The following is a 15515-nucleotide window of genomic DNA, read 5'->3' on the forward strand; positions in this document are numbered from 1 at the left end:
TAAAAATTATTTATTGATTAAATTAATTATGTAAAAATGAAAATTTTAAATTTAGTCAAATTTTAGGTACGTTTATAATATTCGTCTCAATTAAGAATGCGGCGTATGCATCTTTTCGAGATATTTAAATTTCAAGGATGCAACAATGCACCTTGGCAAATATTTTTCTAAAAATAATTTTCACAAGATTTATTTAATATAAGATAATATATAAGTTTCGGTATAATAAAAATGAGCGAATTTAGGTCTTAACACATTTTATCAAAATAGTTTTAGTTAAGGATAAGTCAATAAAAGCGATCGTGCTAGAACCACGGGACTCGAGGGGTGCCTCAGACCTTCCCCTCGGTCAACAAAATTCCTTATCAATCTTCTGTTTTTTGCAGACCAAAAATAAAGAGTCATTTCCTTTTGATTAGGGATTCAAAAAGGTGAGTTGGAACACCATAACTCAATTCTAAATGGCGACTCTATAAATTAAATTAATTCCTATTCAATATCGTCACTTTAATTGGAAAAACTCTTCGACGATCCCTTCGGGCGAAAAAGAGGTGTGACAGTGGTGAGGTGAATATTTCTATATTATAGAAGAGATCGTTTCAACATGGTAATTTTTTATCTTTAAATTTATACTTAAGGGTATTAAAGTCATTACAATAAATTATAAGGTAAATTTAATTCTTTTTTGTGCTTTGATTTTGGAACCTCATCAAAAGTTTGAATAAAAGCTCATTTTTTTCTCCTTAATTACAAGCAATACCATGTAAGAAATTTATCATAATGCCATCACACATGGCCTTGCATATATTTCCACACATGTGGGCCCTCTATCTTCCATTTATTTTTCAATCTTATTTATCTTTTTTATGTATAAAATTGTTTCAAATATATTTAAGTAAATTAATTAGTAGGATGATAATTTATTGTAAAAAATAATTATAATTGATGCAATTAAATAAATTTTATTCTTTATTTAATTTCATATCAAACATATAATTTACTTTCTTTCTTATTTGCTACTACAATTTCACCTAATTTAATTTTTTCCTAATGTATTAAATCGTGATTTTTCTATATCACCTCTAATTAATTATTATGGTCATCTAAGTATCATGTCACTTAAATTGGAGTAGAAAAAATTTTACACAATAATTAAAAATTTAAATTATTTAAAAAATATAATTGACTATTAATGACACAAAACCATGAACAAGGAAAGTAGCATATATTTTGGTTTCAACATGGTAGCTTAAAGGTATTAATAAAAAGATTAAGGATATAATGGTCTTTTTGTAGAATTAATTTGCTTTTCTATATTATCTTCGGGTATTATCTTTAATGCTTTACTTGTTGAACCTTAGCAACACTTTTAAAGAAAAAGCCCACCCATTTTCATTTAATTACAACCATAACCCTAAATAAAAGTCCTCCCTTTTCTATTTAATTACAATAAATGCCTAAGTTCTATTGAATATGGTGGAGCCCGTACTTATTAAAATGTATAATTAAATATTTCATATATTTTTTATTTTACTCTCTTAAAAGTAAATAATTTCTTCACTATATTTTGCATTTAAATTTTTACTACTCCATAATTTTACTATATCACCTCTAATTAATTATTATACGTTATTTATATATTAAAAAATTAATAATATTTAACTAAAATATAAAATACACATTTATGATAGGTCTGTTTCAACCGTAATTTTACTATATCACCTCTAATTATTTATTATAGACCATTTATATATTTAAAAATTAATAATATCCAATTCGTGATTTTACTATATCACCCCTAATTAGTTATTATAAGTCATTTAGGTATTAAAAAAATTAATAATATTTAATTAAAAAAGGTAAAATAAATATTTATGACATATCCGCTTTAACTGCTTCAAACATGATTTTACTATATCGTCCCTGATTAATTATTATAAGTTATTTAGGTATTAAAAAATTAATAATAATTAATTTAAAAAGTAAAATAGACATTTATGATATATCTGCTTCAATTACTTCAACCATGGTTTTACTAATATCATCCCTAATTAATTATAGTAAGTCATTTAAGTATTAAAAAACTAATAATATTTAATAAAAAGGGTAAGATAGGTATAAAAATGATAAATTAACTCTTGATGTTTAAAATTAACTTGACGTCTTATATGAGGTCCACTTAATTTTTTTTTACGAGCATCTTTTATAAATCACAATAATTAAAAATTTAAATTATTTAAAAAATATTATTGGCTATCGACAATACAAAACTCCGGACAAGGAAAGTAACATATATTATTCAAAAATTACATAAAAAATATTATAAATTAAAATATATAACAACTTAAGATATCTAAAAATAATTTAATCTGTTGTATATCTCAAAAAAAATGCAAAAAATACTTTAAATCACAATAATTAGCATCATAAATTTTTTATAAAATATAAAATATTTGGTTGACTTTCGAAATAATATTAGTGTCACTTAAACTGGAATATAAGAAAAGTATTATCAATCACAATAGATAAAAAACTAAAATTATTTTAAAAATATAATTGACTATTAATGCCACAAAAGTTCGAACAAAAAAAGTAATGTATTTTATTTTAAAATTACATAAGAAATATGATAAATTACAAGAATTAACAGCTTAAATTATCTAAATACATATTAAAAGTATTATTAATTATCTAAATTCTATTTGTGTCACATAAATTGAGACCAAAAATAGCATTTATTGAATCTGTGCTAGATCCTGGATGAATCTTAGAATGTATATGCAATTTTTTTAAAAACTTTTGTTTAAATATATCTAAATTGAAAGGACAAGTTATAATACATCACATCAAATATGTATAAGAAATAATGTTAACATACAAACGACTCCGACGTTTTAATGAAAGAAACATATACAAAAACAAAGTTCGATAAAACATTTACAAAAATATATTTTATCGTGTTCTCAAAGTCAAATAACTTAAATTAATATGAAAGATGGTAACTTGTAGTTTTCCTTTTTTATAATTTTCAAAACAGTTAAAATTTAAATTTAAAATATTAATTTAATTTAACTTCAAAGAACAATTTGATAAATAAAAGAAAAGGAGAAATAAAAATAAAGAATATTTTTGTCGGATTAGTAGGGGAATACAATTCAATTTTGGGTTATTCATTGCAATCCGCATGTGATTTAATATGCAATTACTAGACAATTCTTTATCATTTTCAACAATTATTTTCTATTTTACTCAACAAGTATCAAGTGTTATGTATCAATTTTAATTTCATATTTTATACTTAATTTAGCAAATCTCAGTCACAAGATTAAAGATCTAAACTTCAAAATGCATCAACTTTTATTATTTACATGAGTAAGTTATACATAATTATCTTTTGAGATAATTTGGCTCATTGAAAAATACTATCGAGTAGTTATATGTTTTGTATATTTATATTTTATATATAATTCATAATTGGAATTGATATCAATCTAACTTATCGTACATGATCAAAATATCTTAATATTAGGCCCGTACTGACACGGCCATGCTTCTCTAGTAATCTAATCTAATCTCTACGTTCTTAATTAAAAAGTTTGGGTCTGAGTCTTTAATATAAAAAAATCTTGTTAGAAAATGCTTTTATCTTTATATGAATCTTACGTATGGTGCATCTAAATTTGTCTCGGCCAAAATAGGGATACGAACACCGAGTGACAGAAACAAAAGAACAAAAGTTTCCACAAATTTTAATTTGGTTTTTATCTACAAACATCTAAAAACTGTATTTATGGCTTAATTCACTTTTCACTAAATAACTACTCCAGTTAATTGCCAATAGTATTTTTACTTATCGATAATTTTGATTAACTATGTAGAAAGAAGCACATGTCTATATTAAATCCTAAAACATAAATACTCACTCTTGTTTTTACTTGTTAGTAATTTTCTAATTGAATTTCTACTTTTACTTGTCACTTTTGACATATCAAGAAAAGAAAAAAATAAAATAAAATTTGTCGTTTACCCCTAAAATTAATTGTTTATTTTTCAAACCATTTTCGAGACATAAATAAATATCAATTAATAGGGATAGTATGATAAAATAATCATATCAATATCAATGGAGGAGAGAAAAGACTCTCAAAGCTATCCAGGACAACAGCAGGGAGATGGAAGAAATTCTAGCTTCCCTAAAAACTCCAAAAGCAGACGTCTTAACACTAGAAAGACCTCTCAATTACTCCTTTGAGGACCTTACCAGCGAAATGATGCTGATACTACTTCCCATCGAACTAAACAAGTTAGACCTCAAAATTCTACTTCCTGTGAAGGAAATCTTCTTCAAATTCAAGATGGCACCCCTATCCAAGAAGAGAAAGGAGCCATCACCCTCCCAGGTACCATCACACTTGGGGAAAGGGAAGGGAATTCTGATGGACAACCCTCAAACAAATCGAACAATGATGAAGAACTGCATCATTTGGAATGTTAGGGACGCAAATAGTGCAGAATTTAAAAGGCACTGCAGAACTATGATTCAAATGCACAAACCTTCTCTTCTTGCATTGTTAGAAACTAGGATGGATGACCACACAAAACTGGTGGATGAGCTTGGCTACAATAGCAAGATCCAATTTCCAGCAAATGGATCCTCTGGAGGAATTGTCATTTGTGGACAACACAACGCTCAGCATTAATGATATTACCATATATCCGCAAGCAATCCATGTCTCCGCTAAGATAATTTTATTTTTTCAATTAAAATTGGGTTGAGTGCCCTTTATTAGGAAAACACAAATGAGTTCAAGGCCAGGCCACAACAAAATATACTCAACAAAGCACTCAAATTAGGAAAGTGAAATCCATTCACTTGTCAATTTTGCTGAATTGCTTCTGTTGTAGAGTTCATCTTCCAATTTTCGTTGCCTCTATCTGCTACCTGTTAAGGTAATTCATTCCATCTCTCCCTGATTTTTTACAGCTGTTTATGCTAGCAACAATTTTGAAAAGAGGAAACTCCTCTGGCCAAGGCTCATTGACTTTGCAAATAACATTAAAGACCTTCCCCAGAACCCCTGGTTAATAAAGGGGGAGGGAGACTTTAATGAAATTCGTAGAGCCTCTGAGAAATTTAGAGGTAATAGCATAAATAACAATAGGGCTGCTTACTTCTGGGACTGTATTAACCTTTGTAGTCTTATTGAACTTGGGTTTAAAGGGGGGGGGGGGGGGGATATACCTAGTCTAATAAAAGGTATAAAAATAGAAACGACCTAATTCTGGAAAGGTTTGATAGATACTTAGCAAACAACTCTTGGATTAACTTGTTCCCTCAGGCCACTGTCTCCCACCTCCCAAGAACTCACTCATATCATTGTCCACTGATGGTGAATCTTCAGAAAATCCCCCTATGATCCAGAAACCCTTCAGAATGGAGACCATGTGGTGCTCTCTTCCTCAATTCAAATCCATTGTGGAGAGCTCCTTTCCCTGAACACACCTCTGTTTGATTCAATCCCTACTTTTGAGACTGTGGTAACATTTTTAATAAGAAAAAATACATCCTTGCCAGACTAGAAGGGATCCAGAAATCCCTAAATTACACCCACAGTCTCTTCCTTCAAGACCTTGAATCCAAGCTTTTCAAAGAATTTAGTGAGATTTTAAAACAAGAGCAGGAATTCTGGAGGCTCAAATCCAGAATTAACTGGCTTGCTGAGGGAGACTCAAATACGAGATTCTTCCGTACCTCCAATCTGAATAGAAGAAGGAGGAATAAGATATCTGCTCTAAAAGATGATAATGGGAATTGGAGCTACTCCCTAGAGGAAATCAACGCTGAGATCCTCAAATTCTACTCCAATCTCTTCTCCTCTGAACAATGCCTCTCTCCCATCAATTGTCAAAACAACCCCTCTTCTAGAGGCTCCATCAAGACTGAGGACCATCACCTCTTGGACATCATTCCCTCCCCACGAAAGTAAGAAAAGTTGTTTTCTCCTTCAAACCAAACAAAGCCCCAAGCCTAGATGGCCTCCACCCCCTCTTCTACCAAAAATTTGGGTTATCCTAGGAGCCCCCACCATCTAATTCTGCACCAAACTTTCTCTTTCAGGAAAATGGAAGACAAAGTCAACTCCACCTACCTTTGCCTCATCCCAAAGTGTTAAAATGCTACCAGTTTGAGGAACTTTAGACCAATTGGCCTTTGCAATACCCAATATAAAATAATCACCAAGATCATTGCTACAAGACTCAAACCTTTCCTTGCAAAAATCATCGTCCCACTCAGTTTAGTTTCCTTCCTAATAGAAGAACCTTTGATAATGTCATCATCATTCAAGGGGTGATCTCACATTTTAGGAAAATGAAAGGTAAAAAAGCCAACATGATCCTCAAGATTGACCTAGAAAAGGCGCTCGATAGAATCGAATGGTCCTTTATAAGACAAACTCTTCACTTCTTCAACATTCCCCCAGACTCACCAATCTCATCATGTCTTGCATCTCCTCATCCACCATCTCTGTGCTGGTAAATGAGGGCAAAACTAAGGCCTTCAAACCTACCAAAGGAATAAGACAAGGAGACTCTCTCTCCTTACATCTTCATCATGTGCATGAAACTCGTCTAGGAGAATTGATTATGAAGTGGGTACCCTCAACTGGACAATAGCCATAAGTAAGAGAGGCCCCAAAATTTCTTACCTCTTTTTTGCAGATGGCCTTACTCACTTTGTTGAAGCAAATGAGGCAAACTGCTGGGCCATCAAAAACACTCTCCAAAGGTTCAGCCAACATTTTGGCCAGAAGAACAATCATCTCAAATCCAAAGTCCTTTTCTCCCAAAACTGCAAACAAGAAGATAGGTAACCTTTCAAATATCCTGAACATTCAAGCTAGGGAAAACTTTGGGAGATACCTGGGCTTCCTCATCTTCAAAAAAAAAAAAAAACCTGTTCCAGTGACTTTCAGTTTATTGTGGATAACCTCAACTCAAAGCTGGTTGGCTGGAAAACAAACTTCCTCAATCTAGCAGGAAAAGCTATGCTCACCAAATCCTCTTTGAGTAGCATTCCCACACATGCCATGCAATACATATTCTTACCCACTACCATCCACAAAATCATAGACAGAACCTAAAAAAATTGTATCTGGGGATCAACTGTTGAAAAGAGGAAAATTCAACTCTTGAACTGGAACACCATTACCACTCCAAAAAACAAAGGAGGACTAGGTCTTTAAAAGTCTTCCATAAAAAATGCCACCATGCTAGCCAGCCTGTCATGGAGATTCCACAAGAATACCCAAACCCTTTGGGCTAACATCCTCCAAATGAAGTACTCCCAGCCAAATCAACAAGCCAATCACAAATGCTCATCCAGAACATGGAAGAACATTGCCAAAGGGTGGGCAATCTTCCAAAAAGCCTCCTTATGAATTGTCTATAAAGGAAATAAGGTTAACTTCTAAACTGATAAATGGCTTTCCAATGTTAACCACTCAGAAACATCATTCAGGGACCCGGGTCCCTACCCCTGAATCATGAAAAAACTAAACTTTTTGAGATTTGGAACAATGGTGAATGGGGCCTCAACAGACTCCCAATGGAAATTCCTCAGGATATCCTCCATATCATCAGATCCTCCTTTACTCCTAATCCCAGAGCAGGCTCTGATACCCCCATTCGAAATATCACTAGAAATGGGAAAATCTCCAGCAAAAGTACCTACAATACCTACAACATGCTGGTATGTACAAGTGAGAGTGACACCAGGAACAACTTCATCACTCTCAACTGGATTTAGAAAGCAAAAATCCCTCCAAAAATAAAAACCTTTCTCTCGCTCATCTACCATAACAGGCTCCCTACCAGCCACACTGTTTTCAAGATGAAATCAGGGACTATCCAAAATGCAAAATTTGCAACCACCATATAGAAAATGTTAATCACGTCTTCTATGAATGTCAAAACTTGCATCATTATTGGAGAAAGATTATAGACAAGAGCTCTACTAAGAACCTGATAAACCCTCAACATATCCGTCCTTCTAACTGGGTGTAAAACCTGGAAAACCCCTCATCACACCACTTATAATAATATCATTGATTGGTTGGACCTCCTTCCTTTCTGCCTGTGGTCAATATGGAGAACTAGAAACCTGAATACTTTCAACAACACCAACACTAACACCATCCCAAATCCTATCCAAGCTTACTCTGAAGCGATGGAGTACAAAGCAACCATCATAACAACAACACCATTACCCAATACAAAACCATCAACATTAGTTGGGAAACCCCAAACAATTGGGTGTTCAAGCTTAATACTGATGACAGCTGTCTCGGAAACCCTGGGAAAAGAGGGATAGGGGGTTATCAGAGGATACTGGGGAATGGATTGTGGGCTTCTACAAAAGCTTCCACAATACTACTAACAGTCACATAGAGCTCACAACCCTCGTGGAAGGTCTCAAACTGGAGGAGCAAACCACCAAAGGAACCTAATACCCATTGAAATAAACATTGACTTAACTAAGGTAATAACCATGCTTAAAACGGGCAACTTACATTATGATGTCTTGTTGAATGATTGCAGGTCAAGACTAAGAAGATTAGGGGGACCAATGATAGCACATTACTACAGGGAACAGAATGGAGTGGCGGATCTCATGGACAAGGAGGGAGCAGCCCCAACTGACTTCGAAGAAACAATGTTTTTTGAAGTTCCACCGCTGTGTGCTACAAAAGCAATATGGGCAGACAACGCAGGAACTTTTTTTGAAAGGAGGGTTAATATTTGTAATCAAAACAATGATATACCTCCCCCTAGCTTCTCTATTTTGGATCCTGGCTAACACAGCAGGAATGCACTGGTTATGTAAAAAACTACTCTACTTTAATAAATGCATGTCTTTCTAAGCAAAAAAAGAAAAAAAGTTTTCCTCCCTAAAGAAGGAAAAACGTTCATTTTCTTAATCAGATACGGTTTAGGTAGAATTTTCAAATTAGTCCTATGACATGGTTTATGCAAAAACACAATTTTCCATATTTTACTTCCCATTTTGAACCTCCTACTTCAACTAGGAAAGTGAAACCTTAATACTCTATAAATACTAACCAAGCTCTTCTACTCTGCATGCATTAAAGTCATTCAAGAGGAGTGTGGAAATTGACAACAAACACCAGATAATCATAGTGGGATCAAGAATGGTGTGCATAACTGAATCATTAAAGTCAATCAAGAGGAGTGTGGAAATTGACAACAAACACCAGATTATCATAGTGGGATCAAGAATGGTGTGCATAACTGAAGATATGATGAAGCAGTTGCAGACTTCAATGGATCAAATTGCTGAGCCACTTGAGAAGAATTTCAAGAATGTAGATCAGGGATACTGAGCCAAGACGCTGGCGAGGTTTCTCAAAGCTAGGGATGGCAGTGTCTCTAAAGCATATAAGATGCTAGTTAACTGTTTAAATTGGAGGATAGACAATGAGATTGATGAGATACTTGCAAAGCCAATTGTACCCACTGATATGTACAGAGGAGTGAGGGACACCGCTTGTGGTGATGTCTGGAGAGGGTCTTCCTGTGTTTGCTGTTGGAGTAGGGCTCAGCACATGACAAAGCGTCGATTCACCACTATATTCAGTCACATATCCAAGTGAATGAATACTGCAAACGTATAATATTTCCTTCTGCATCAAAGAAATACGGGTGGTATATTGGGACCTATATAAAGGTTTTGGACATGACTGGCCTAAAGCTTTCTGCACTAAACCAAATTAAGCTCTTAAATGCTATAGCTACAACCGATGACCTAAACTATCCTGAGAAGAGACCTATTACATTGTTAATGCTCCATACATATTCTCAGCATGCTTGAAGGTTGTGCAACCTCTTCTACAAGAATGAACCAAAAAGAAAGTTAAAGTGCTCTCCGGCTCAGGAAAAGATGAACTGTTGAAGATAATGGAGTATGCATCGCTGCCACATTTTTTAAAAGACAAGACTTGGATTCTTCTAAACATTCTACAAATGATAACTATTTCTCCTTGGATCATGCCTTTCATCAGCAGCTCTATGATTATATTAAGCAGCAAAGCAATGACCAAAGTAATCGAATAGTGAAAGAAATACCGGGGGCGAGGGGGAGGAAGGCATCTTGAAAGAAGAATTTTGACAAGGGTTACTTGAAGGTACACCACTATTACATCATCTTCTGTTAGCTGCTAGGTGGTTGTAATATGTCAAGAAGTTGCGGATAGAATGAACGGTAAAACATCAGAAGAAATACATAAAGAATTTGATATCAAGAATGATTTTACTCCAGAGAAAGACGAGCAAATCCATCAAGAGAGTGCTTGGGCCTTTTGATGGCTTTATAACAATGTTATTTCCCTTTTTTTTCCCCTTGAAATTAAAACTGCATAGCGATATCCTATTTCTGTGTGTGTGTTCAGTTCAATCCTTCTGCCATTTCTTTTGTAGAATTATTGTTTGGTTTTAATTGTTTTATAAATTTTGAAGTATTTAAATTCATTCTTTTAATATCATTCAAATAGGTTCTTATTATTCAAATTGACAGGACCCTTAATTAGTCATTATATGGTTTCAAGTTAGAACCATCTTTTCTTCCTTCTCAAAGTCTTTTTGCAGTAATTAGTCGATGAAACATTTAGTTTAGATGAATTATGATTGTCATTATACATAGGGACTGATTGAAGTATAACCATCACAAATCAAAAGTGAAGCATTTCTTCTTAGAAACCAATAGTGCATGTCATAGACAAGTTATTTTTACCTATTGCAGTACCTTTGAACCTTCATAAGAAAAGAGTCGAGAAGCATTTGCAAAGCTTATCTCAGCAAGTTCTTTTTTTGTCAGCTCAAGTAACGATGCAACGTAGGAGAGTACATGTTGAATGTTTGCAGGATGGTTATGGATTTTTTGTGCCTGTTTTCCATTGTCTTTATCCTCCACGGGTGATTTCTCAGACGGATTTCCTTCATTAATTCCTCCACTTGAAATTCCATCAGCTGATGAAGCTTCCTTCTCGATCAAATACAGAGAATCTGGATTGCTCAATTTCGGCAAAGCATCTGGTGCATCCGTCTCCAACAAGATCCTGTCCTTAGGAATTGACTTTAACATTTTCTTCGCCTTGCTTTCCTTCATTGACATAAGGAACCCAGAAAAGGAGAAGTAAGCACCAAGCTTGGCAAATTCAGGAACCATTTCGGCAGACCCGAGGTAAGAATGCAGGATGAAACCAGAAGGAACTGGCCCCGCAGATTTTAATAATTCAAGAAGATCCCCGAATGCACGAACACAGTGTATGGATGCAGGTCTTTCCAACTCTTTGGCAAGTTGAAGCTGCTGTCGACAGACATCCACCTGGTCGGCGAAATCAATCTTCCTTCCAAATGAACCTTTATCTAAACCAATCTCTCCAACTGCAGCAGGAGGAGTAGACTCCAAAAATCCCCTCAAAGTTTTCAGCCAATTAGGAGTCCTTTCAGTAATAAAACAGGGATGGAGCCCAAAGTTTGGAACAATACAAGGGTATTGATCACTCATTTCCTTGACCAAATGCCAATCTTTCTCTGACACACCATTGACAGCAAAATAGACAACTCCTGCTTCAGTTGTGGTCTTAACAATTTTTGGGACCATATCAATGATCCTTGGATCTTGGAGGTGACAATGAGAATCAAACAGTTTGATCATGTTGTGGATAGTGTCAGTTTCTTTGGATAGTGTCAGTTTCTTTTCTTTTCTTCTCTTGATACAGTGGAAGTTGGTATTATACCGCTTATTCCTTGAATGAACCCCTAATGACAGCTCAAATGATGGTAACTGTAAGATGTCAGCGCAGCACTGTCTTGCAAGTTGCAACTGTATGCTAAATAGATTAAGGTGTAGCTAGCTTGTGTACGTATGACCAACAAATGACTAAAGGGAATGTGCTGAAATCAAAAGCAAAATGAGAGTAAGGCTTAGAGTGGAAGAAAAGCGACTTTCAAACTAGATAAGTGTTTGCTTGGGATATCCTCCAAAGCCCATTCTCTAGTCTATTAGAGTCTTGATAACAACCTAAAGTGAACTGAAATAAATATTAATATGTCAAAAATGAGAGTTCATACACAAGGCTATATTCCTATCTCCACAATCGATTCTTTATTGTTAGCCTCAAATAATGAGTCTGAAGTATAAAATCAGTGAAAGCTTAGTATGCTGAACCTACTGTCCAGTAACTCAGGCCCTCAGACTGTCAAAAACGTGGAGTATCAATTATCAAATGTTACCAATGAATGGGCAGAATTAACATGAAAGCATGAAGAAACTATTTCATTTTCCAATTACATGATCTTAATACATCACAATAAGTCGGGTTCGAATTAGAAACAACTCTTCCTCAACCAAAGTAGCTATATATTCTTCCTATTTTTTAATTCCAGAAAAATAGAAGTATTTCTTGTTGATCTAACCACCAGAAAAAAGAAAATAAACGAATGAGAACAAGCAGAGAGAAGTAAGCAAGTTACAAACTGGATAGATAAGAAGATACTAACAGTAGGAATACGAAATAAAGAGGAGCAACAGCACAACCCAAGGGCGTGGCCTAGTGGTCAATGTAGTGGGCTGAGAACGCTTCTTGGGTTCAAATGAAAAAAACACTATGTGATTCTTCCCATCTGCCCTAGCTTTGGTGGACAGAGTTACTAGATATGTGCTGGTGGATATCTTGTGGATTTAGTCAAAAGCTAGCCCAAACACCACGATTATCAGTATATTGTGAATTTAGTCAAGGTGCGCGAAAGCTGGCCTGAACACCACGGTTATGGTATTTTCTGGATATAGTCGAGGTGCAGAAAGCTTTCCCGAACACCACTGTTACCAATATCTTGTGGATTCAGTCGAGGTGTGTGAAAGCTGGCCCGAACACCACGGAAATGGGTATCTTGTGAATTTAGTTGAGGTGTGCGAAAACTGATCCGGACACCACGGTTACCAGTATCTTGTGGATTTAGTCGAGTTGCGCAAAAACTGACCAGGACACCACAAATACTATCTCTCACACACACACACACATATTTATGACAGAAAAGTTTCACTAAGGATTACTGAAGAGAGAACACAAGTCATACAACATCCAATCTATTTATTATCATTATAGTTGCTCTTCAAAAATACATTAAGCAAATCAACTGGTGGATAAAGATTGACCCATCAATTCCAATTACAAGAAATTTTTTGTGCTTCTTTTCATTTCTATAAGCAATAGACTCCATAAATAAGTAGTGAAAATTTTCTTGAAAGAATAAATACCTTGAATATATGATAGAATTAGAGCTGTGAAGGGTAAGTATTGTTCAAATCTGAAGCCCGTGCTTTGCTTCAATGGTTTCGGCCTCAAAATTCTCAGTGGCCCACCAACTCCTGTGCTATTTTGGGGTTAACCATGGTTAAACATATTACTCGGTTTTTTCTAGAAAGCTCTCTACTAGAGGTCGTTTGGTTAGGAGGATAACGATAATTAATTGAAAAAATTTCATAAAAGAATAATTAAGTTACAAAATTACTAAAAAATTCTTCACTTTCAAAATCTATAATTTATATTTATATCTATAATCTATAATTTCTATATATCTATATATATAATATATATATCTATAATATATTAAAAATGTGAAGACTCTTACAAAAATGATTTGAACTTTTTACTCTTCATTAAAACACTCTTCTTTAAATAAAATTATCTTTTCACTATTTTTTTAATTTATTATTTATTATATTAACTAGACTTTCTAAAATATATGATATGGGAATTAATTAATATTTTCCTTTCTACTAGACTTTCTAAAATATATGGGATTCCTAAAATATATGGTATATATATATAGTAGAAGATTCATAAACCAAAAAGACATTAATTATATTTTTGAGAAAAATCACGTATCCAAAATCAAAAAGGAGACAAACTAATAATTTTGGAGGAAATTTTTTGATCAGACGTACTCTTTTTTTTTTTTGTTGTGCTAAAGTGAATTTTTTAAAATATATTTTTGAAAAGGAAAAAAGGTGAAAACACTATAAGAAAAAAAATGAAAATAACATGTAAAATAAGGAACAATGCTTAAAGTAAACTCTTATTCAATTTTTTTTTTTTTAATAAAGGTTATATGTATAGTTACCAATTAATTAATTGTGTCTTTGTTTCTTCACGTGAAATTGAAGCTTTTTTTCTATTAAAAAGTCTCTTAAATATAGAAAGAGTGCTTCAATATTAATTATGGGGACAAAAATCTACCAACATTACAATAAAATCTATACGTTAAATTAGAGAACTCATCTAACTTGATCCGATTGCATGTCTAGATTGGTTGATGCTTGATTTTCTAATCCTCAACTTCTTCGCTCAGACAAGAATTAGTTGGATCAAAATCGAAGCTTTGTGATCACTATTATATTTTTTTTATAGTTTACAGGTCGTAGATGAATGCCGGTTGGCTTTGAAGAATTTGTTGTGTAAAGGTTAGGTTTAATTATATTGTTTTGATATCTTTATTATTATTGTTTTATTTTAATTTACAAATGCTAGATGAATGTGGATTGTCTTTGAAATTTTCTTTAGGTAAAAGTTAGGTTTAATTGTATTATCATAATATCTCTATTATTTTGTTATTTTGTGGTATTTTAGAATTCGTAGATGAATCTTAATAGGTTTTGAGAATTTTTTGTATGTAAAATTTAAGTTTAATTGAATTGTTTTGATATCACTTTTATCGTATTATTTTGTTGCAGATTACAGGTGATAGATAAATGTTGGTCGACTTTGAGTTTTTTTTTTTTTTTTTTTATGTAAAGGTTAGATTTACTTGTGTTATTTTGATATCTCTATTATCGTCTTATTTTGTTTATTATTTACAGGTGGTAGATGAGTGTCAGACGATCGGCTTTGAAATCTTTTTTAGGTAAAAGCTAGGTTTAATTGTATTATCGTAATTCTCTATTATTTTGTTATTTTGTGGTATTTTAGAGTTCGTAGATGAATCTCGATCGGTTTTAAGAATTTTTTTGTATGTAAAATTTAAGTTTAATTGTATTGTTTTGATATCACTTTTATCGTATTATTTTGTTGCAATTTACAGGTGATTGATAAATGTTGGTCGGTTTTGAGTTTTTTTTTTATGTAAAGGTTAGATTTACTTGTATTATTTTAATATCTCTATTATCGTCTTATTTTGTTATTATTTACAGGTGGTAGATGAGTGTCAGACGATTTTGAGAAAAATTTTATGTGTAAAAATTAGATTTAATTATATTATTTTGATGTCTCTACCATTGAATTATTTTGTTGCAATTTACAGATGGTAAATGAATGCCGATCGACTTTTAAAAATATTTTTGATAAAGATTAGGTTTAATAAATAAATTCTCTATCTTTACATACTCAAAAGATATTAAATTTAATTATTATATTCATTTTTATTATTTAAGCAAATAT

The 15515-nt window shown here is 33.0% G+C and overlaps 1 protein-coding gene and 1 pseudogene across 3 annotated transcripts; one reads left to right on the forward strand and one right to left on the reverse strand.

Moving 5' to 3' along the window:
• The first annotated feature begins 3075 nt into the window (after positions 1-3075).
• LOC107859449 lies at positions 3076-10566 on the forward strand (annotated as a pseudogene).
• Positions 10567-10653: 87 nt separating this feature from the next.
• Positions 10654-13545, reverse strand: LOC107859450 (uncharacterized metal-dependent hydrolase YabD). Of its 3 annotated transcripts, none has more exons than XM_016704470.2 (2): positions 13337-13545; positions 10654-11973 (listed from the first exon to the last, which is right to left on the reverse strand). In XM_016704470.2, the coding sequence occupies exon 2, from the start codon at positions 11732-11734 to the stop codon at positions 10808-10810; it is 927 nt and encodes a 308-aa protein (XP_016559956.1). In that variant the 5' UTR covers positions 11735-11973; positions 13337-13545; the 3' UTR covers positions 10654-10807. The 3 variants fall into 3 exon arrangements, with proteins under 3 accessions (XP_016559956.1, XP_016559958.1, XP_016559957.1); XM_016704472.2 differs by having other exon boundaries at positions 10654-11838; positions 13337-13522; XM_016704471.2 differs by having other exon boundaries at positions 12580-13521.
• Positions 13546-15515: the final 1970 nt, after the last annotated feature.

The sequence above is a fragment of the Capsicum annuum genome, chromosome 2 (assembly GCF_002878395.1).
Source record: "Capsicum annuum cultivar UCD-10X-F1 chromosome 2, UCD10Xv1.1, whole genome shotgun sequence".
Taxonomy (NCBI): domain Eukaryota; kingdom Viridiplantae; phylum Streptophyta; class Magnoliopsida; order Solanales; family Solanaceae; genus Capsicum; species Capsicum annuum.

Excerpts from the sequence above, each read along its gene's own strand:
- LOC107859450 (XM_016704470.2), bottom strand. The coding sequence starts at position 11,734 with ATGATCAAACTGTTTGATTCTCATTGTCACCTCCAAGATCCAAGGATC.